Below are 22,583 nucleotides of genomic sequence, written 5' to 3'. Positions count from 1 at the left end.
TATTTTTAAATTAAGATAAGTACATTGCTTTTTTAGACATAATGCTATTGCATACTTAATAGCCTACACTACAATATAAATGTAACTTTTATATGCACTGGGAAACCAAAGAATTCATGTGATCACTTTATTGCCTTGGTCCTGAAGCAAACCTACAACATCTCCAGAATATGCCACTATAAGCACTTCATGAATACGTTTCTTGTGAAGAGTGGTATACTCAATGGTTTCATCTTCTGAGAACATTCTTAGTAAATATCCTTCATTTACAAACAAAGAAGCAGAAAGGTTCTGCATGAATTAAAAAAGTGAGTATAGCCAGGAACAGTAGCTCACACCCGTAATCCCAGCACTCTGGGAAGTGGAGGTGGGAGGATCTCTTGCAGCCAGGAGTTAGAGAGCAGCCTAGGCAACATAACAAGACCCTGTCTCTACAGAAAGTTTTTGAAAAATTAGCCAGGCAGATGGGCACAGTGGCTCATGCCTGTAATCCCAACACTCTGGGAGGCCGAGGTGGGTGGATTACCTGAGGTCAGGAGTTCCAAACCAGCCTGGTCAACACGGTGAAACCTGGTCTCTACTGAAAATACAAAAATCAGCCGGGTGTGGTGGCATGTACCTGTAATCCCAGCTACTCAAGAGGCTGAGGCAGGAGAATTGCTTGAACTCGGGAAGCGGAGGTTGCAGTGAGCCAAGACAGTGCCACTGCACTGTAGCCTGGGCGACAAAGTGAGACTCCATCTCAAAAAAAATAATAATAATTAGCTAGGCATGGTGGCATATAACTGTAGTCTTAGCTATTCAAGAGGCTGAGGCAAGATAACCTGAGCCCGAGAGTTCAAGATTGGAGTGAGCTATGATTATGTCACTGTACTCCAGTCTGGGCAACAAAGTAAGACTCTGTTTCCAAAAAAAAAAAAAAAAAAAGTGAATATTAACTTGCCACGATTATTCAAGGAATGAAAGGGAAGTAAAAGGGGTGCATCAATTACAGTGACCTGAAAGAATAAGAAAGGGAGTTCAATGAAATGTAATTACAATGTTTTGAACACTCAGATAGGATTTCCTCTTTGGCATTCAGGGAAAACAATTCTACAGATACTTTACCAGAGTCCCAGAAGTGTCCTGAAATCCTTCTCCACACCTAAGCCATGCTTCAGAGAGGGAGGCAGCTGCCCCAGGTGTCCTGAGTCCTGCTCTTCTCAACTGCAGTGGTCCTTCTCCTGGAAAGGATGGGCATTCTATATCCCAACTCCTTTTTCTCTGTGGAGATGATTATTAAAAGAAAAAAGAAAACAAACAAAATCAACTTCATTAAATAGACATTAAGTTTACAATTTACAATTTGAAAACCTAGGAGTGGCATTAGAAAAGGCAGTTTTTGAATGTCTCTAAATCGTCACATAAAGAGCAATTAGACAACAAAGTCAAAAACACAGAAACAGAATTAATCAGCAAACTCCAAGACACAAGTGGGTAAAGACAAACCACCAAGTCTCCAAAGTCTGGCATGGATCAGTATCTGAGAGGAAAGACGCCAAGGGAAGTAAGAGAGTCAAGGAGGCCGTGAGAACCTAGACATCAGTGCTCCCTAGGAAGCAGAGCGGATGGCAGATCTGAGAAGAGTGAATGACAGAACTGAGAACGGCACCTGAATCTAGGTGAGAGCAGGGGCTCCACCGTAAGAAGATGTGAAGAGATGGGAGCAGCCTGGGCCACCCGAAACTGGTCACCCAAAACTGGTCTCCCTTCTGGGCCCCTCACTGAAAGTGTTGGGAGTGGAATCTACTAAGCAGCACAAGGGTGGCAGACACACAGAAAAGGTCCAGATGGAGCAAAGTCGGGAAGAATCTGTAAGACAAATACACAAGTGGCCCTATTTTTATAAGCCATATGAAAATAACACAAGTTACAAAAGCTATGCTTCACTGGGTGCCATGGCTCACACTTGTAATCCCAACACTTTTAGTGGCCAAGGCAGGAGGATTTCATGAGCCCAGGAGTTCAAGACCAGCCCAGGCAACATAGCAAGACCCCATCTCTTAAAAAAAAACTTTTTTAGTGAGCTGGGGATTTCATGAGCCCAGGAGTTCAAGACCAGTCCAGGCAACATAGCAAGACTCCATCTCTTAAAAAAAAACTTTTTAGTGAGCTGGGCATGGTGGCACACAAGTGTGGTTCCAGCTACACAGCAGGCTGAACCAGGAGGATCACCTGAGCCCAGGAGTTTGAGGCTGCAGTGAGCTATGATCGCACCATTGCACTTCAACCTGGGCAACACAGTGAGAGCCCACATTCTTTAAAAAAAAAAAAAGTATCCTAAATCCTGCTTCCTTCTAACATTTCAGAAGACTGTGACATAAAAATAAGCAACAGGGCCGGGCGCGGTGGCTCAAGCCTGTAATCCCAGCACTTTGGGAGGCCGAGGCGGGTGGATCACGAGGTCAAGAGATCGAGACCATCCTGGTCAACACAGTGAAACCCCGTCTCTACTAAAAATACAAAAAATTAGCTGGGCACAGTGGTGCGTGCCTGTAATCCCAGCTACTCAGGAGGCTGAGGCAGGAGAACTGCCTGAACCCGGGAGGCGGAGGTTGCGGTGAGCCGAGATTGCGCCATTGCACTCCAGCCTGGGTAACAAGAGCGAAACTCCGTCTCAAAAAAAAAAAAAAAAAAAAAAAAGCAACAGAAAGGTATCAAAGCTAAATCCCATAAAATCATTACTAGGGAAAAACTAAGGAGAATAACATCCTAACATACAAAAAAAAAAAGTACATCAAAGACACACAAAACAGATAAAATGGTAAACTACAATTTCATAACAAGAGAAAACATTCAGAATAAAAACTCAGAAATGAGGTGAAAAAACTTAAGTAGAATAAAATTTAAAATGTACTAAACCAAAGGAAATCCAAGAACAAATAGGTATTACAGATAATATCTTAAGTCTTCACTGTAAAAGGAGTAAAAATTTAAACATAACGCTATCTTACAAACTAGCCGCTTTACTTCTAGCAATTTACATAAAGAAATAAAACTATATGTCTACAAATATTTTTACATGTATTTTATAAGCATTTTATTTCTAACAGCCAAAATCTAAAAACAACCCTGAAGTCCATTGCAGTAGCTTTAAAATATTACAACAAATTCTTTGATACTGCTCCCTTCAAAAGCAGTCCCTAATTCTTTACTCTTTGAGTGTGGGCTGGATATAGTGACTTATTTCTAGCAAATAATATGAGGAAAGTGACAATGTGTGACTTCCGAGACCCGGTCATAGTAGGCATTGAGGCTTCCAACTAGGAGCAGTAGCTCAAGCCTGTAATCCCAATACTTTGAGAGACCAGGGTGGGCAGATCGCTTGAGGCCAAGAATTAGACAAGCCTTGCCAACATGGTGAAACCACATCTCCACTAAAAATACAAAAATCAGCTGGGTGTGGTGGCGTACATCTGTAATCCCAGCTACTCAAAAGGCTGAGGCACAAGAATCACTTGAACACGGGAGACGGAGGTTGCAGTGAGCTGAGACCATGCCACCGCACTCCAGCCTGGGCAACACAGTGAAACTGTCTCAAAAAAAAAAAAAAAAAGCATTGTAGCTTCCTCTTCGCCCATGCTGTTCTTAGATCACTTGTTTTAGTAGTAACCAGATTCTATGTAATAAGAACACTTGGCCAGGCATGGTGGCTCACATCTGTAATCCCAGCATTCTGGGAGGCCTACGTAGGCAGATCACTTGAGGTCAGGAGTTCGAGACCAGCCTGTCCAACATGATGAAACTCCATCTTTACTAAAAATACAAAAATTAGTCAGGTGTGGTGGCAGGCGCCTGTACTCCCAGCTACTCGGGAGGCTGAGCCAGGAGAATCGCTTAAACCTGGGAGGCGGAGGTTTCAGTGAGCCAAGATTGCACCACTACACTCCAGCCTGGGCAGCATAGTGAGACACCATCTCAAAAAAAAATCAAAACAAAACAAAGAAAGAACACTCAAGCATTCCGGCAAAGAGGATCCTTGGTCAGAAGACCAGAGGTTGAGGCCTCTGGCCAATAGCCATAGAAGTATCTTTGAATTGGATACTGCAGTGAAGCCTTCAAATGGCTTCAAGGCATCCAACATCTTGACAGCAATCTTATGAAAAACCCTGAGCCAGTCACCCAACTAAGCCACTCCCAAATTCCTGGCCGAGCAACTGTCAGGTAATAAATGCATGTTATATCACAATAGATAGCTAATATAGCCATCAACACGTGGATGGATTTTAAAACTTGTGATATATCCATACAATGCAATCATATTGAATAATAAAAAAGAATGAAGTACTGAAACATGCAATAATATAATTGGATTTCAAAGTGACATTGAAGGAAAGAAACTAGACCACAAAAATCCATTTACATACAATTCTAGAAAATGCAAACAAACCAATAATAACAGAAAGCAGGTTCATGATAGACTAGGAATGTGAGGAAAGGGGAGAGAAATAGGAATTACAAGGTGACAAAGAAAACCCTGGGGCATGATTATTATACTCCCTAAATTATTTGTACTGATGGTTTCATGGAGATACGTGGATCTCAAAAGTCATCAAACTGTATGCTGTAACTATGCAGTTTATGTCAATTATTCTTTTAATAAAGCTGTTAAAAAATCAGTATATTCCGGCCAGACACAGTGGCTAATGCCTGTAATCCCACTACTCTGAGATTCCTAGGTGGGCAGATCATGAGGTCAAGAGATCAGGACCATCCTGGGCAAAATGGTGAAACCCCCATCTCTACTAAAAATACAACAATTAGCTGGGCATGGTGGTGTACACCTGTAATCCCAGCTACTCGGGACGCTGTAGCAGAAGTGCTTGAACCTGGGAGGCGGGGGTTGCAGTGAACCAATACCGCACCACAGCACTCCAGCCTGGCGAAAGAGACTCCATCTCAAAAAAAAAAAAAAACAGTATATTGCAACAACAAAAAAAAGAGAGACAAACAGAAGATGAAAAATGAAATTTTTTGTGTTTTTTTTTTAATTTTTTAAGTTCTGGGGTACATGTGCAGATCATGCAGGATTGTTACATAGGTATACACATGCCACGGTGGTTAGCTGCATCCATGCCCCTTTCATCAACATTGGGTATTTCTACTAATGTTGTCCCTCCCCAATCCCCCCACCCACTGCTATCTCTCCCCGCTAGCACCTACCCACCAACAGACCCCAGTGTGTGATGTTTCCCTGCCTGTGTCCATGTGTTCTCATTGTTCAACACCCATTTATGAGTGAGAACATGCAGTGTGTGGTTTTCTGTTCTTCTGTCAGTTTGCTGAGAATGATGGTTTCCAGCTTCATCCATGCCCCTGCAGAGGACATGAACTCATCCTTTTTTATGGCTGCATAGTATTCTATAGTGTGTATGTGCCACATTTTCTTTATCCAGTCTATCCTTGATGGGCATTTGGGTTGGTTCCAGGTTTCTGCTATTGTAAAGAGTGCCACAATGAACATACGTGTGCATGTGTCTTTAAATAGAACGATTTATAATCCTCTGGGTATATGCCCAGTATTGGGATTGCTGGGTCAAATGATATTTCTATTTCTAGATCCTTGAGGAATCGCCACAATGTCTTCCACAATGGTTGAACTAATTTACATTCACACGAACAGTATAAAAGCATTCGTATTTCTCCACATTCTCTCCAGCATCTGTCTCCTGAGTTTTTAATGATCATCATTCTAACTGATGTGAGATGGTATCTCAATGTATCCTTTGTGGTTGCTGGTCCACTATAATGATAGTTTCTTTTGCTGTGCAGAAGCTCTTAAGTTTAATTAGATCCCATTTGTCTATTTTGGCTTTTGTTGCCATTGCTTTTAGTGTTGTAGTAATGAAGTCCTTGCCTATGCCTATATCCTGAATGGTATTGCCTAGGTTTTCTTCTAGGATATTTGTGGTGTTAGGTCTTATGTTTAAATCTTTTAAATCCATCTGGGGTTAATTTTTGTATAAGTTGTAAAGAACGGATCCAGTTTCAGCTGTCTGCATATGGCTAGCCAGTTTTCCCAACACCATTTATTAAACAGGGAATCCTTTCCCCATTGCTTGTTTTTGTCGGACTTGTCAAAGATCAGATGGTTGTAGATGTATGGCATTACTTCCGAGGCCTCTGTTCTGTTCCTTTAGTCTGTATCTCTGTTTTGCTACCAGTACCATGCTGTTTTGATTACTGTAGCCTTGTAGTATAGTTTGAAGTCAGGTAGCATGATACCTCCAGCTTTGTTCTTTTTGCTTAGGATTGTCTTGACTATGTGGGCTCCTTTTTGATTCCATATGAAGTTTAAGTTGTTTTTTTCCAGTTCTGTGAAGAAGGTTAATGGAAGCTTGGTGGGATAGCATTGAATCTATATATTAATTTCGGCAGTATGGCCATTTTCACGATATTGATTCTTCCTAATCACAAGCATGGAATGTTTTTCCATCTGTTTGTGTCCTCTCTTATTTCATTGAGCAGTCGTTTGTAGTTCTCCTTGAAGAGGTCCTTCACATTCCTTGTTAGTTGTATTCCTAGGTATTTCATTCTCTTTGTAGCAATTGTGAATGGGAGTTCACTCATGATTTGGCTCTCTGTTATTGGTGTATAGGAATGCTTGTGATTTTTGCATGTTGATTTTGCATCCTGAGACTTTGCTCAAGTTGCTTACCATCTTAAGGAGATTTGGGGCTGAGATGATGGGGTCTTCTACATATAGAATCATGTCATTTGCAAATAGAGACAATTTGATTTCCTCTTCTCTTAACTGAATATCCTTTATTTCTTTTTCTTGCCTGATTGCTCTAGCCAGAACTTCCAATACTATGTTGAACAGGAGTGGCGGGAGAAGGCACACTTGTCTTGTCCCAGTTTTCAAAGGGAATACTTCCAGTTTTTGCCCATTCAATATTATATTGACTGTGGGTTTGTCATAAATAACTTTTGTTATTTTGAGATACATTCCATCAATACCTAGTTTATCGAGAGTTTTTAGCATAAAAGGCTGCTGAATTTTGTCAAAGGCCTTCTCTGCATCTATTGAGATAATCAGGTGGTTTCTGTCTTTGGTTCTGTGTATATGATGGCTTACGTTTACAGATTTGCGTATATTAAACCAGCCTTGCATCCCAGGGATGACGCCTACTTGATCATAAGGGATAAGCTTTTTGATGTGTGTGCTGTTCGATTTGGTTTGCCAGTATTTTATTGAAGATTTTCACATCAATGTTCATCATGGATATTGACCTGAAATTTTCTTTTTTAGTTGTGTCTCTGCCAGGTTTTGGTATCAGGATGATGTTGGTCTCATAAAATGAGTTAGGGAGGATTCCCTCTTTTTGTATTGTTTGGAATAGTTTCAGAAGAAATGGTACCAGCTCCTCCTTGTATCTCTGGTAGAATTCAGTTGTGAACCTGTCTGGTCCTGGACTTTTTTTGGTTGGTAGGCTATTAATTGCTGCCTCAACTTCAGACCTTGTTATTGATCTATTCAGGGATTCACCTTCCTCCTGGTTTAGTCTTAGGAGGATGTAAGGGAGGATGTAAGTGTCCAGAAATTTATCCATTTCTTCTAAATGTACTGGTTTATGTACACAGAAGCGTTTGTAGTAATCTCTGATGGTAGTTTGTATTTCTGTGGATTCGGTGGTGATATCCCCTTTATCATTTTTTATTGCATCTATTTGATTCTTCTCTCTTTTCTTTTTTATTAGTCTGGCTAGTGGTCTGTTTTGTTGATTTTTTCAAAAAACCAGCTCCTGGATTCATTGATTTTTTTGAAGGTTTTTTCGTGTGTCTCTATCTCCTTCAGTTCTGCCCTGATCTTAGTTATTTCTTGTCTTCTGCTAGCTTTTGAATTTGCTTGATCTTGCTCCTTTAGTTCTTTTAATTGTGGCATTAGGGTGTTGATTTTAGATCTTTCCTTGCTTCTCATGTGAGCATTTAGTGCCATAAATTTCCCTCCAGACACTGCTTTAAATGTGTCCCAGAGATTCTGGTACGTTGTGTGTTCGTTCTCATTGGTTTCAAAGAACATCTTTATTTCTGCCTTCATTTCATTATTTATCCAGTAGTCATTCAGGAGCAGGTTGTTCAGTTTCCATGTAGTTGTGTGGTTTTGAGTGAGTTTCTTAATCCTTATTTCTAATTTGATTGCTCTGTGGTCTGAGAGACTGTTACGATTTCTGTTCTTTTGCATTTGCCGAGGAGTGATTTACTTCCAATTATACGGTCAATTTTAAAGTACAATGTGGTGCTGAAAAGAATGTATATTCTGTGGCTTTGGGGTGGAGAGTTCTGTAGATGTCTATTAGGTTTGCTTGGTCCAGATCTGAGTTCAAGTCCTGGATATCCTCGTTAATTTTCTGTCTCATTGATCTAATATTGACAGTGGAGTATTTAAGTCTCCTACTATTATTGTGTGGGAGTCTCGTCTCTTTATAGGTTATTAAGAACTTATGTAAATTTTATTCCTCATGTAAACTTGTCTAAGAAAAAAAAGGAAACTTAAAAGTTCCACCATCCAGCTCCAATGAAGAAAGAGAAAAAGTATTCAAGAGAAATAATCTGATTAAGTCTCTTTCAGAATCCAACATAAAAGGTACAGGAATTCCTGAAGAAGAAAATCAGTGCAACTGGACAGATACTAAAAACTACAATTCCAGAAAACTTGACTGAATTTTTTTTTTGAGACGGAGTTTTTCTCTTGTTGCCCAGGCTGGAGTGCAATGGCACCATCTCAGCTCACTGCAACCTCTGCCTCCCAGGTTCAAGCAATTCTCCTGCCTCAGCCTCCTGAGTAGCTGGGATTACAGGCATGTGCCACAACACCCAGTGAATTTTGGATTTTTAGTAGAGATGGGGTTTTTCCATGTTGGTCAGGCTGGTCTTGAACTCCCGACATCAGGTGATCCACCTGCCTCAGCCTCTCAAAGTGCTAGGATTACAGGTATGAGCCACCATGCCCGGTGAACTTTACTAAATTTTTAAAAAGAATGTAAGCTGTCTGGGCGCGGTGGCTCACGCCTGTAATCCCAGCATTTTGGGAGGCCGAGGCGGGTGGATCACCAGGACAAGAGATCGAGACCATTCTGGTCAACATGGTGAAACCCCGTCTCTACTGAAAATACAAAAAATTAGCTGGGCATGGTGGTGCGTGCCTGTAATCCCAGCTACTCAGGAGGCTGAGGCAGGAGAATTGCCTGAACCCAGGAGGCGGAGGTTGCGGTGAGCCGAGATCGCGCCATTGCACTCCAGCCTGGGTAACAAGAGCGAAACTCCGTCTCAAAAAAAAAAAAAAAATGTAAGCCAAGGAGATTATATGTAGTGATAACAATGATATTTTCTCTAGATTTGTTTGCCCTTTTTTCCTTTTTTAAAACAAATGTCTGCAACAGACATATCTTCATTTCATAATATTTTAAATTTGCATTTTAAGGAAAATTTTAGGTTTGTGTTGGGAATTAAATTAAGGTCAACTATTATAACTTGATCACCTGTACAGAAATATGTCTCCACATCAATACCATTGTAGTTTAAGCAATAATAATAATTCATTAAAATTAAAATTAAAGCTTCCTTAACTAGTGCTACAGTCTGAATGCTGCTGTCTCCTAGAATTCATATGTTGACATCCTAACCCCCAATGTGATGCTAGTAAGCGATGTGGCCTTCGGAGGTGATACCACAGCCCCGCAAATGGGATTACTGTTAAAACTGGTCAGCACCCTAGGCAACACTGTGAGACTTCATCTCTCCTATTTTTTTTCTTTTTTTTAGAATTAACCACGCAGGGTGGCACGTGCCTATAGTTCCAGCTACTTGGGAGGCTGTGGTAGGAGGATTGCTTGAGCCCAGGAGGTCAAGGCTGCAGTGAGCCATGATTGCACCACTGCACTCCAGCCTGGGTGACAGAGCAAGATCCTGTCTCAAAAAAAAAAAAAAGCTGGGTGTGGTGGCATGTGCCTGCTATAGTCCCAGCTACTGGAGAGGCTTGGGTGGGAGGATCACTTGAGTCTGGGAGGTCAAGGCTGGATCACTGATTATGCCACTGCATTCCAGCCTGGATGGCAGAGTGGGATCCTGTATCCAAAAAAAAGGCAAAAAACTACAATGATATGCCACTTCACACCCATCAGAATGGCTATTAAAAAATAAAACAGCATTGCCAAGGATGTGTAGCAATTATAACTTCTGCGCACTGCTAATGGAAAAGTAAAATGTTGCAGTTGTTGAAAATGATCTGATAGAGTTTCAAAACTTAAACACAGGGTAGGGCACAATGGGTCACACCTGTAATTCCAACACTTTAGGAGACCAAGGCATGAGGATTACTTGAGCCCAGGAGTTCAATACCAGCCTAGGAAACATAGCAATTCTCTACAAAAAATAAATTAGCAGGCATGGGAATGTGCATCTGTAGCCCCAGCTACTCAGGAGGCTGAAGCGGGAGAATGGCTTGTCCCCAGGAATTTGAGGATGCACTAAGCTATAATCACGCCACAGTTCTGAAGCCTGAGCAAAAGAACAAGACTCTGTCTCTAAAATAAAATAAAGTAAAATTAAGTTAAATTAAATTAAAATGTTAAATAACCATGATCTATCAATGCCACTGCTCAGTATATACCCAAAACTCAAACAGATACTTGCATACCAATGTTCATAGCAGCAATATTCACAATAGCCAAAAGGCGGAAAGAACACAAATGTCCAACAATGAATGAATGGATGAACAAAATGTGGAGCATATATAATGATATATTATTCAGCCTTAAAAAGGAATGAATTTCTGATACATTTTACAATATAGTTGAACCTTGAAAACATTATGCTCAGTAAAATACATCAGACACAAAGGGGCAAACATTACATGATTCCACTTATATGAGGTCAATTATAATTGAGCCATATTATGAAACAAATTCACAAAGACAAAGTAGAATGGTTGCTAGGGGCTGGGGAGGGAAGAATGAGGAGTCATAGTTTAATGAGTACAGAATTTCCATTTTGATGATGAAAAGGTTCTAAAGATAGATGGTGGTGATGACTGAACAACGTTATCTTAGTTTGTTCTGGGAGCTATAACAAAATACCATAAACAGAGTGGCAAAGAAACAACTGAAATTTATTTCTCATAGGTCTAGAGGCTGTGAAGTTCAAGATCAAGGCACCAGCAGATTCAGCGTCTGGTTGAGAGCCTGCTTCCCAGTTCATAGATGGCTTCCTGGTTCTTCTCGCTATATCCCCATGTGACAGAAGGAAGAGGAGAGTCTCTGGGAATTTTTTTTTTTTTCAAGGGCACCAATCTCATTCACGAAGGTACCCTCATGACTTAATCTCCTCCCAAAGGCCCCACCTCTAAATATCATCACTTTGGAAAGCAGGTTTCAACATGTGAATATTGGAGAGACAGAAACATTCAATCTGCAACAAATGTGAATGTATTTAATATATAGGACTACACACCTAAAAATGGTTAAAACAGTAAACTTCACAGTGTGTATATACACACACACACACACACACAGTGTTAATATTTTGGTAAACATATTGTGTAAATATATTGAGGTAAATATATACATATATTTTACCACACACAAAAAAATGCAATCCAAGGAACATGCACATCAGAGCAGGGAAGCTTTAACAGATACCTAGGTACCCAAATCACAAGTTAGAATTTTGAGAGAGGAAAGGCTCAGGAATCTGCATTTTAACAACCAACTCTGCTGATTCTTATTCCATAAATGTTTGAGACCACTGCTAAGCATGTTGGATTAGAATTCAATCTGTCATAGGCAAATCAAACACAAAATTTAAATCCTCAGGATCTAATTCAAAACCACAAGTTTCTCTATGCACACCTGAAATTTTTTATTGGAGTATATAATGTTGGGTAAAACAGTAAAAATATCACAAACTTGGCTGGGCGTGGTGGCTCACACCTGTAATCCCAGCACTTTGGAAGGCTGAGGCGGGTGCACTGCCTGAGCTCAGGAGTTCACAACCAACCTGGGCAACATGGTGAAACCCCGTCTCTTCTCATATACAAAAAATTAGCCGGGCATGGCAGTGTGTGCCTGTAGTCCCAGCTACTCGGAAGGCTGAGGCAGGAGAATTGTTTGAACCTGGGAGGTGGAGGTTGCAGTGAGCCAAGATCATGCCACTGCACTCCAGCCTGGGCAACAGAGTGAGATTCCGTCTCAAAAAAAAAAAAAAATCACAAACTATGTTAAATTAAAAAAAAAAAAGCTGAGGAAGACACTCATAATACCTTACATTCCAGTGGTTTGAGACTATAAAAAGGAAATCCTTAACAGAAAAACAGGGTGCTCATGATGAGACACAGCAATCAGGATTCAATCCCCTCCACTTTAACCGGTTCCATCACTCAGTCCACCATTCAATCATGTTCAAGTCTCTAACACTAACCACCATAAAAATCCCTCCCTCACCTTTAAACCATCTAGCTTGCTCATTCCCTTCCCCAGCAACCTTAGAGAGTTACCCACCTGAATATCTTATTTATTTTTCCAACCATTGCAAATTATTTTTTTTTTATTTTTTTTTTTTAGACGGAGTCTCGCTCTGTTGCCAGGCTGAAGTACAGTGGCACGATCTTGGCTTACTGCAACCTCTGCCTCCCAGCTTCAAGTGATTCTCCTGCCTCGGCCTCCTGAGTAGCTGGGATTACAGGTGCGTGCCACCACACCCAGCTGATTTTTGTATTTTTAGTAGAGATGGGGTTTCACCATGTTGTCCAGGCTGGTCTCGAACTCCTGACCTTAGGTAGTCCACCTGCCTCAGTCTCCCAAAGTGCTGAGATTACAGGTGTGAGCCACCGTGCCCAGTCCATTGCAAATTCTTTACTAGCCTTTCCATCAAAATTGTCTTCCTTTTGGTTATCTTCTTCAGTTTTTTATTTTGTTTTCCCCTAGTTACTTCATTTCTCTACATTATGGATATGCAAGTATATTTGTTACCTATATTTTATTAATGGGTAAATGACAAAGAACTAAACATGAAATTCAATAAACTCATTTGAAATAAGAAAGGTCTTATAGGGTAATGTACAGGGAAATATTTTCAAGATCTTGGTAAAACTACATACAAAACTCAGGTACAAAATAGGTTTCGCTTTTTTCCATAAATAAACTAGCATGTGGACAGACGACATTATATACTGCTTTTCTTTGGTCATAGCATTTAACAAGTACAGAATATAATTTAGAGCTATACAAACTGGAAAGGTAACTTTTTTTTTTTTTTTTTTGAGATGGAGTCTTGCTCCGTCACCAGGCTGGAGTGCAGTGGCATGATCTCGGCTCACTGCAACCGCCTCCCAGGTTCAAGCTATTCTCCTGCCTCAGCCTCCAGAGTACTGGGATCACAGGCATGTACCACCAGGCCTAGCTAATTTTCTTATTTTTAGTAGAGACAGGGTTTCACCAGTGTTGGCCAGGATGGTCTCAATCTCCTCACCTCATGATCAGCCCGCCTTGGCCTGCCAAAGTGCTAGGATTACAGGTGTAAGCCACTGTGATTGGCCCTGGACAGGTAACTTTCAAAGAAATTATTCATGTGTGTCTAAATCTTTACAGAAATTATACCTTCTTTATTTATTCTCTTAACATTATAACAGGCCAGGCACAGTGGCTCAGGCCTGTAATCCCAGCACTTTGGGACACCAAAGCAGGTAGATCACTTGAGCCCCGGAGTTTAAGACCAGCCTGGGCAACGTGGCAAAACTCCAGGTGTCCAAAAAAGAAATACAAAAATTAGCCAGGCATGGTGGCATGTTCCTGTAACCCCAGCTACTCAGGAAGCTGAGCCAGGAGGATTGCTTGAGCACAGGAGACCCAGGCTGCAGTGAGCCATGATCATGCCATTGCACTCCAGCGAGGGCAACAGAAATAAGATCCAGTCTCAAAAAAATAAACACACACACACAGAAAATAAAAAATAAACAGAAAAAAGTAGTCATGGTCTCACTATTCATCCATTCCAAAAATATTTACTGAATACAAAATTAGGTACCGGGCATCAATCTACCAAACTGACATAACTATTTTAATGTTTTCCTATCTTCTGATTAGATATATTTTCCAGTTATAACTGTAAAATAGACAATGTTGTATTCTGCTCCTTTTATTTAAAATAATGAAACATTTTCTTTATACAGAGGTTCTACTCATTATAAGAATGGAAACTAAAACTTACAAACATATGAGAAGCCAATGGAAATCTTATTTACACATAAGAATACATACTCTGCTTTTATCAGAATGGAAAATATTATTCTTACCTAGTTTTCAAACAACACATCCATGTAAAACTAATGACACTAAATTTTAAAATAATATACAAATTTTTAATATGTATGATAAGCATTTGTATAAAAACACGGGCAGGAAACAGATCAAAATGCTTATATTATCTGACTATAAGCTTATGGGGGATATTTTCTATTGTATTCTTTATCTTCTAGCAGCTCCACAATATAATTAGTAAAGAGAACAATCATTAAAACTATTCTAACTGGCACATACTGAATTCTATTTCTCTGGCTTGAGTCCCTGTTCCAAAAGAACATCCATGCACGCTCCCTCTGCTGGTTACGTGAAAACATTAAACACCTATAATGGAGAGCTGCTAGTTTCCAAAAAGTATGAGCAGTAGTCAGAAGCAAATGAGCATTTCAAATGAAATCATGCAGAAAGGCAATGATACTTATCTATACATTTCAGAGTAAATGAAGATATCTGAAAACAAACTAACTACTAACTTGATAGGCTTTCTTCCCTAACTTTCTCTACATCCTATTTCTTCCACACATCCATACATTTTCCTCCCTCCACCTTAACCCATGACATTGTCTGATCGTTACTTATATACTACAACAGGGTTTTCTATGTAATAGGAGTATTAAAATAAGTTTTAACTTAATTTTCCCCAGTATATCTGTGGGCCTTGAATATCCCCAGCTCCAATCTCATCCCCACTTATATTTTGATTGAGTCATTTGAAACAAAATGGACGTTAGAAGATAGCAGAGCCATGCCTTAAATATTCTGAGGAAAACTGATTTCCAATTTAGACTTCTATTCCCAGGCAAACTATTAATCAAGGGAAAAAAATAAAGTTCTTTTTAAAACATGCAAGATCTTTACAGTTTTACTTATCATGATTCCTTTAATGGGAAGATACTGGAGAATATATCTCAACAAGAGAAGGAAAGAAGACATATTATCTGACTAGTAATGGGCATAGAATTTAAAATTTTAAAGTACAGGGAAATGAAGAACAATGTAAAGGAAAATACGTAGCAATTATTTACTCTTGTGCAACTAAAATGTTCCGCATGAACTATATAAATCATAATCAATGATTGAAGCAAAAACTGTAAAACGATTTGATACTCAATACAGTATTTTTAAATAGGGAAGGTAAAGATACTGTGCCATACCATGAAATATATCTGATCGTTATCCCAGGTTTCTGCCATAGAACTCCTACAACTCTTGGAATTTCCTAAGTGATAGGAATGTCTTTTGTTATTTATAAAGAGCCCCTGTGATAACTCCTGAGTTTACCCTACTGAGGTTACTTAGGGTGGGGCCCCTAGATAGCCTCAGAATGGGGCCACTCAGCAAGAAGACCAAGTGATTAGAGGATTAATGGTTTGATATTTTCAGCTCTACTCAGCTTCCTCTGGGAAAGGGGAAGCCCAAGATCAAGCTTTATAAAAATACTTTAACAGCCAGCACCACAGCTTACTCCTATAATCACAACACTTAGGGAGGCCAAGGCAGGAGGATCTCTTGAGCCTGAGTTTGAGACCAGCCTGTGCAACACAGCAAGACCCCATCTCTACAAAAAATACGAAAATTAGCCAGATATAGTGGCATGCACCTGTGGTCCCAGCCGCTCAGGAAGCTGAGGCAGCAGGATAACTAGAGCCTGGGAGGTCGAAGCTGCATTGAGTCAAGGTCATGCTACTACACTGCGGCCTGGGTGACAGAGTGAGACTGTATCTCAAAAAAACAAACAAACAAACAAACAAATGAACAATTTAAAAAAAACACTCTTTAACAACATTCAATGAGCTTCTGGGTTGCTAGACATACAGAGGTACCAGGAGGGTGGTTTGCCTGAAGAAGGCATGGAAGCTTCAAGCACACCACTCGCCCCCACCCTGTCCATGTCTTGCTCTATCCATCTCTTCATCTGGCTGTTCATCTACTTCTACTGAATACCTACATCAGTAAATATAAGTATTTCTCTCACTTATGTGAGCCAACATAGCAAACTAATTGAACCTAAAGAGGAAGGAAGGAAGGAAGGTTTAGGAATCCTAATTTATATCCAGTTGGTCAGAAATACGGGTGACAACCTACTACTTGTGATTGGCCTCTGCAGTGAGCCAGTCTTGTGGGACTAAGCCCTCAACTTGTGTGATCTCACATCATCTCCAGGTAGAGAGGATCAAAACTAGATTAAATTACAGGATACCCAGTTGGTGTCTGCTGGATGCTTGGCGTCAGGATAAAACACCCCACACATCTGGGCATAGAAATGTACTGTGTTAAGTATGAGAGAAGAGGGGAAAACAGTTTGTTTTTTCTTTTTATAGGTACCTAAGTGAAAAGTGAAGTTTCTACAACTCATTTGAACTGGTAAAATGTTGCATATGTAGACTGTGGTAAGTTACATATGTATATTATAATATCTAAAGAAGTCATTAAGAAAACTAAAACAGGGCGGGCGTGGTAGCTCACGCCTGCAATCCCAGCACTTTCGGAGGCCGAGATGGGCAGATTACCTGAGGTCAGGAGGTTGAGAGCAGCCTGGCCCAAGTGGTGAAACCTCATCTCTACTAAAAATGCAAAAATTACCCAGCCATGGTGGTGCCTGTGATCCCAGCTAGTTGGCAGGGTAAGACAAGAGAACTGCTTGAACCCGGAAGGCGGAGGTTGCAGTGAGCTGAGATCACGCCACTGTACTCCAGCCTGGACGACAGAGTGAGACTCCATCTCAAAAAAAAGTGAAGAGGTCAGGCATAGTGGCTCACACCTATTATCCCAGAATGTTGGGAAGCCAAGGCTGGCAAACTGCTTGAGCCTAGGAATTTTGACACCAGGATGGGCAACATGGCAAAACCCTATCTCTACAAAAATGACAAAAATTAGCCAGGTGTGGTGGCATGTGCCTCTGGTCCCAACTACTCAGGAGGCTGGGGTGGGAGGACTCCTTCAACCCGGGAGATCAAGGCTGCAATGAGCTGTGACTGTGCCACTGAACTCCAGCATGGGCAATAGAGAGAGACCCTGTCTCAAAAACAAAAAAGGAATAAAGATGGAATCCTAAACTTATGTAAGTAACCCCAGGAAGGCAAAAAAAAAAAACAAAAAAAAAAAAACAGGAAACAGCTCAGAGGGGTAAAAATAAGATGGCAGACCTGAACACTAACAATACCAATAATTATCTTAAACAGGCCAGGCGCAGTGGCTCATGTCTTATATCCCAGCACTTTGGGGGGCCAAGCTGGGTGGATTGCTAGAGTTCACCAGTTCCAGACCAGCCTCAGCAACATGGTAAAACCTCATGTCTACCAAAAGTACAAAAATTATCTGGGTGTGGTGGTGCACATCTGTGGTCCCAGCTACTCAGGAGGTCGAAGTGGGAGGATGGTTTGAGCCCGGGAGGCAGAGGTTGCAGTGAGCTGAGATCACACCACTACACTCTAGCCTGGGCGACAGAGCCATATCTTGTCTCCATTAAAAAAAAAAAAAAAAAAGATCTTAAATATAAATAATCTAAATACATCCATCAAATACAGAGATTGGCAGTATAAATAAACAATCATAAACCAATCATACACTGTTTGGAAGAAGCTAACTTCAAATTCAACATTATAGGGAGGCCTGAAAGTAGAAGATTGGAAAAAATTATACCAGGCAAACATTGATCAAAAAAGCAGGAGTGACTGTATTAACATCTAATAAAGTAGACTTCAGAGCAAAGGTAATTACTATAAAGAGGGAGAATGCATAATGACAAGAGGATCAATTCACTAGGAAAACATGATATTAATTATGACAGGAGACAGCCAAATGCCACCTAGGTCATTGCGCATGAGGGCTTGCCTAAACATGCCCATGGTGAAAAATTCCAGCCCTTAACACATGTGCAATAAGGGAAATGTGAAGTAAGGGAAAGAAATCAATGTGGAGTGGTTCAGACTAAGGGCCTGCCTGTGCTCCAGGAGAATGGGGTGGAGCCACCAGGAATTCTCGCCTTAAGGAGGGGCATAGGGTAGGGAGGAGCCTGGCCTCTTCAGCTTATGTGGGGTGGCCTGGTATTCAATCTGCGAGGTGGGAGCCTGTTGGCAGGACCCCCTTTCTTCCACTGAGAGCTTTCTTTTAATAAATACTGCTCTCCTCACCTGGCAATGTGCCCGTGTGCCTAGTTTTTCCTGGTCGTGAGACAAGAAGCCAGATTTTAGCTGAACTAAGGAGCAAAAAATCCTGCATCACTATGCACATGCCTAGGAAAAAAACTGAGAAGGCCAAATTTTGTGAACTCTGGATCACCTCAAGGCTCTGCACAAGGAGGCAGTGAAGGTTAAAATGGGGTCACAAATTGCCAGAGTACATGTCTGAACAGAGTCCCTCAGTAAAAGATGACAGACTTCTTGGCCCAAAGCATTTAAGGTAATCTCTATCCAATAATCCACAGACAACTAAACTAACCACATAACATCTTCATTAGCAACACACAACAGGCAATACGGACTTTACAAAATTCATCCAGGAAAATCATTTAACGAACAAAATTATAGCACAAACAACAAACAAAAACCCTGGGGAGGGGATGGGAGAATTTAATATCCAGGGTTGTCACATCATATTATTTAAAACATCCAGTTATAAAGCCAAAATTATAAGACATATGAAGAAACAGAAAAACATGACAAGAAAAAATGTCGTCAAGAGAAAATGTCCCTATGAGGAGCCAGAAGTTGGACTCACTAGATAAAGATTTTAAATCACTTATTATAAGCATATGCAAAGAAATAAAGGAAACTATATTCAAAAAATGAAGAAAATTATAAAAATGCCTCACCAAATAGAGAATATCAATAAAGACACAGAAATAATAAAAAGACAGAACCAAATAGAAATTCAGAAGTTGAAAAGTACAAGAACTGAAATGAAGAATTCACTAGAGGAGCTCAGCAGCAGATCTGGCCTGGCAAAAGAAGGAATCCAGAAACTTTAAATCTGACAAATTAGATTATCCAAGCTGAGGAACAGGAAAAAAGGAGCATAAAGAAAAATGAACAGTGCCTCACAGAACTGTGGGATACCATCAGACACACAAATATACACATAATAAGAGTCTCAGAAGGAAAGAGAGGCAGAAGTAGAAAGAATATTTGAAGAAACAAAGCCCAAAAGGCTTCCTCGATTTAATGAAATGTTATACAACCAAGAAGCTTAAAAACTCCAAATAGCCTAAGATCTAAAGAGATCCAACCTAAACATACCAAGTCAACTGGTGAAAAACAAAAAACTATGAAAGCAGCAAAAGAAAATGACTCATCACATATAAAGGATCCTCAATAAAAGTAACAGCTGCATTCTCGACAGAAACCATGAAGATACCCTCTAACACCAAGGAACAGCAGAATGTTGTCCATCCTCTCATGTAAGCATAAAACATTCTCCATGACAGACCATATGTCAGGCCATAAAACAAGTTTCGATAATACTGTTCTTAGACAGTAATAGAAAGAAATTTAAACTTTACAATAAAAATAAAAAATGAACATTCACAAATATGCAAAAATTAAACACAATCCTAAACAGCCAATAGATCAAAAAATCATGAGAAAATTACAAGATAACTTTAAAAAGAATGAAAACAAAATACACCAAAACTTATAGATGCAACTAAAGCAGTACTTACTGGGAAATCTGTAGCTGTAAATGACTACATTTAAATAGAAAAAAGATCTTAAGTCAGTAACTTAAACTTCCATCTTGCAGAAATAAATGAAATAGAGAACAGAAAACAAGAAAGAATATTTTTTAAAACCCTAAAAGTTAGTTCCTTGAAAAGATCAACAAAATTGTCAAGCTAGGCTAAGTAGGGGGTTAAAAAGAGAAGACACAAATCACAAAACTCAGGAATAAAACAGAGGAAGCACTACCAATTCTGCAAAAACCTAAAAGATTACAGAGAACATAATAAAGAAATAATATGAACTATATACCAACAAATTAAATAACTAAAACAAAATGAACAAATTCCTAGAAAGACAAACTAGCAAAACTGACTCAGAAATAAAAAACTAATCAGACAGCTATAACAATAGAGATTGAGTCAGTAACTTTAAAACCTCCTACAAAGAAAAGCTGAGGCTCAGATGGCTACAATGGTGATTTATACCAAACATTTTAAGAAACAGTATCTGTCCTTCACAAATTCTTCCAAAATACAGAAGAGGTAATGCTTCCTAATTCACACCATGAAACCAGTATTACCCTGATAAAACTAAAACATCACAAGGAAGCACAGAGCAAAATTGTTTATGAATATAGAAGCAAAATCCTCAACCAAATACTAGGAAACTGAATCTAGCAACATATACAAAGAATTATACACAATAACCAACAGAAATTTTTCCCAAGAATACAAAGTTGATGTAATATTCAAAATTCAATCAATGTCATATATTAACAAAACAAAGGATAAAAACCACAGGATCATCTCAATTAGATATAGGAGAAGCAACTGACAAAGGCCAACAATTATTCCAAAGTAAAAACTCAACATACTGGCAATAGAAGATTCCCTCAACCTGATAAAAATGTATCTACAAACAGCGAACCCACAGCTAACATCATACAGAATAGTGAAACACTGAATTTATCCCTGAAAGAAGGGGGAAAAAAAGAATGTCATCTCTTGCCACTTAAACTCAATATCTGACTGGAGGTTCTGGCCATGGCAATGAGAAGAAATAAAAGATGTCTAACTGAGAAAAATTAAAATTACCTCTACTGACATACAGCATGATATTTTTTGTTTGTTTTCTTTTTTTATTTTTTTAAGAGACACGGTCGGCCAGGTACAGTGGCTCACGCCTATAATCCCAGCACTTTGGGAGGCCAAGGAGGACAGATCATGAGGTCAGGAGTTCGAGACCAGCCTGGCCAATATGGTGAGCCCTGTCTCTACTAAAAATACAAAAATTAGTCTGGCATGGTGGCACACGCCTCTAATCCCAGCTACTCAGGACTCTGAGGCAGAAGAATTGCCTGAACCCAGGAAGCGGAGGTTGCAGTGAGCTGAGATTGCGCCGCTGCACTCCAGCCTGAGTGACAGAACAAGACTCTGTCTCAAGGAAATAAAAAAAAAAAAAAAAAAAGGAGAGAGAGAGACCACGGTCTTACTCTGTTGCCAAGATGGCCTACAGTAGCATAATCATGGCTCACTGCAGCTTCTACCTCCTTGGCTCAACCAATCCTCTTGTTTCAGCCTCTCGAGTAGCTGGGACCACAGGCATGAGCCACCACATCCTGCTAATTTTTGTACTTTTTGTAGAGAAGCAATTTCACCATATTGCCCAGGCTAGTCTCGAACTCCTAGGCTCAAGTGATCCACCCGCCTCGGCCTCCCAAAGTGCTGGGATTACAGGTGTAAGCCACCACACCCAGCTGCATGATCTTATACATGGGAAATCCTAAGGAATCCACACCCCAGAAACCCCAAACAATTATTAGAACCAATATATGAGTTCAGCAGAATTCCAGGATACAATCTCAGTCTTAAAAAAAAAATCAACTGAGCTAAGTGCAGTTGGCTCATACCTATAATCCCAGAACTTTGGGAGGCCAAAACAGAAGCATCCCTTGAGCCCAGGAATTTGAAACCAGCCTGAGCAACAGAGTGAGACCCCATCTCTGCAAAATATTTTTTTAAAAAAGTTAGCCAGGCACAGTGGCATGTGCCAGTAGAACTGCATTCAAAATAGCATGAAAAAGAATAAACTCTCAGAAATAAATTTAACCAAAGAAGTGCAGGACTTTTTCATTGAGAACTATAAAACACAGATAGAAATTAAAGATCTAAATAAAAGGAAAGACAACCCATGTTCATGGGAAGTAATATTGTTAAAATGATAATACTCTCCAATTTGTCTACATATTCAACCCAATCAAAATCCCAGATGGCTTTTTGCAAAAATTGACAAGCTGCTATTATTCATATGGAAATGCAACAAACCCAAAACAGTTAAAACAATCACAAAGCGGAAAACAAGTCAGAAACTCACACTTCTAATTTCAACACTGCCAAGTTACAGTAATTAAGACAGTAATGGTACTAGAATAAAGGCAGACACAGAGACCAGTGGAATAGGATTCACAGGCCAAAACAAACCTTTACTTTTATGGTCAACTGACTTTCCATTAAAACAAAAAAGTGCCAAGACAATTCAAGGAGAAAGAACAACTTTTTGAACAAATAGTGTTGAGGCAACTGGATATCCA

General features: G+C 39.9%; 1 protein-coding gene across 9 annotated transcripts in view; it reads right to left on the bottom strand.

Moving 5' to 3' along the window:
- SPIDR (scaffold protein involved in DNA repair) overlaps positions 1–22,583 on the bottom strand; it is a 415,411-nt gene that overhangs the window by 384,208 nt on the left and 8,620 nt on the right. For all 9 annotated transcript variants that reach the window (XR_002478925.2, XM_021672883.2, XM_021672887.2 and 6 more), the window contains exon 2: positions 1,108–1,263. Coding sequence is in view for 8 of the 9 variants with exons in the window: in XM_021672883.2 (XP_021528558.2) it covers positions 1,108–1,263 (156 nt within the window). In the remaining variant the exon portion in view is untranslated. The remainder of the gene's footprint in view (positions 1–1,107; positions 1,264–22,583) is intronic.

Source organism: Aotus nancymaae, unplaced genomic scaffold (assembly GCF_030222135.1).
Source record: "Aotus nancymaae isolate 86718 unplaced genomic scaffold, 86718_ANA_hifiasm-v0.15.2.pri h1tg000036l, whole genome shotgun sequence".
NCBI classification, from domain to species: Eukaryota; Metazoa; Chordata; class Mammalia; order Primates; family Aotidae; genus Aotus; species Aotus nancymaae.
This window is presented reverse-complemented; position numbering and strand designations above follow the sequence as displayed.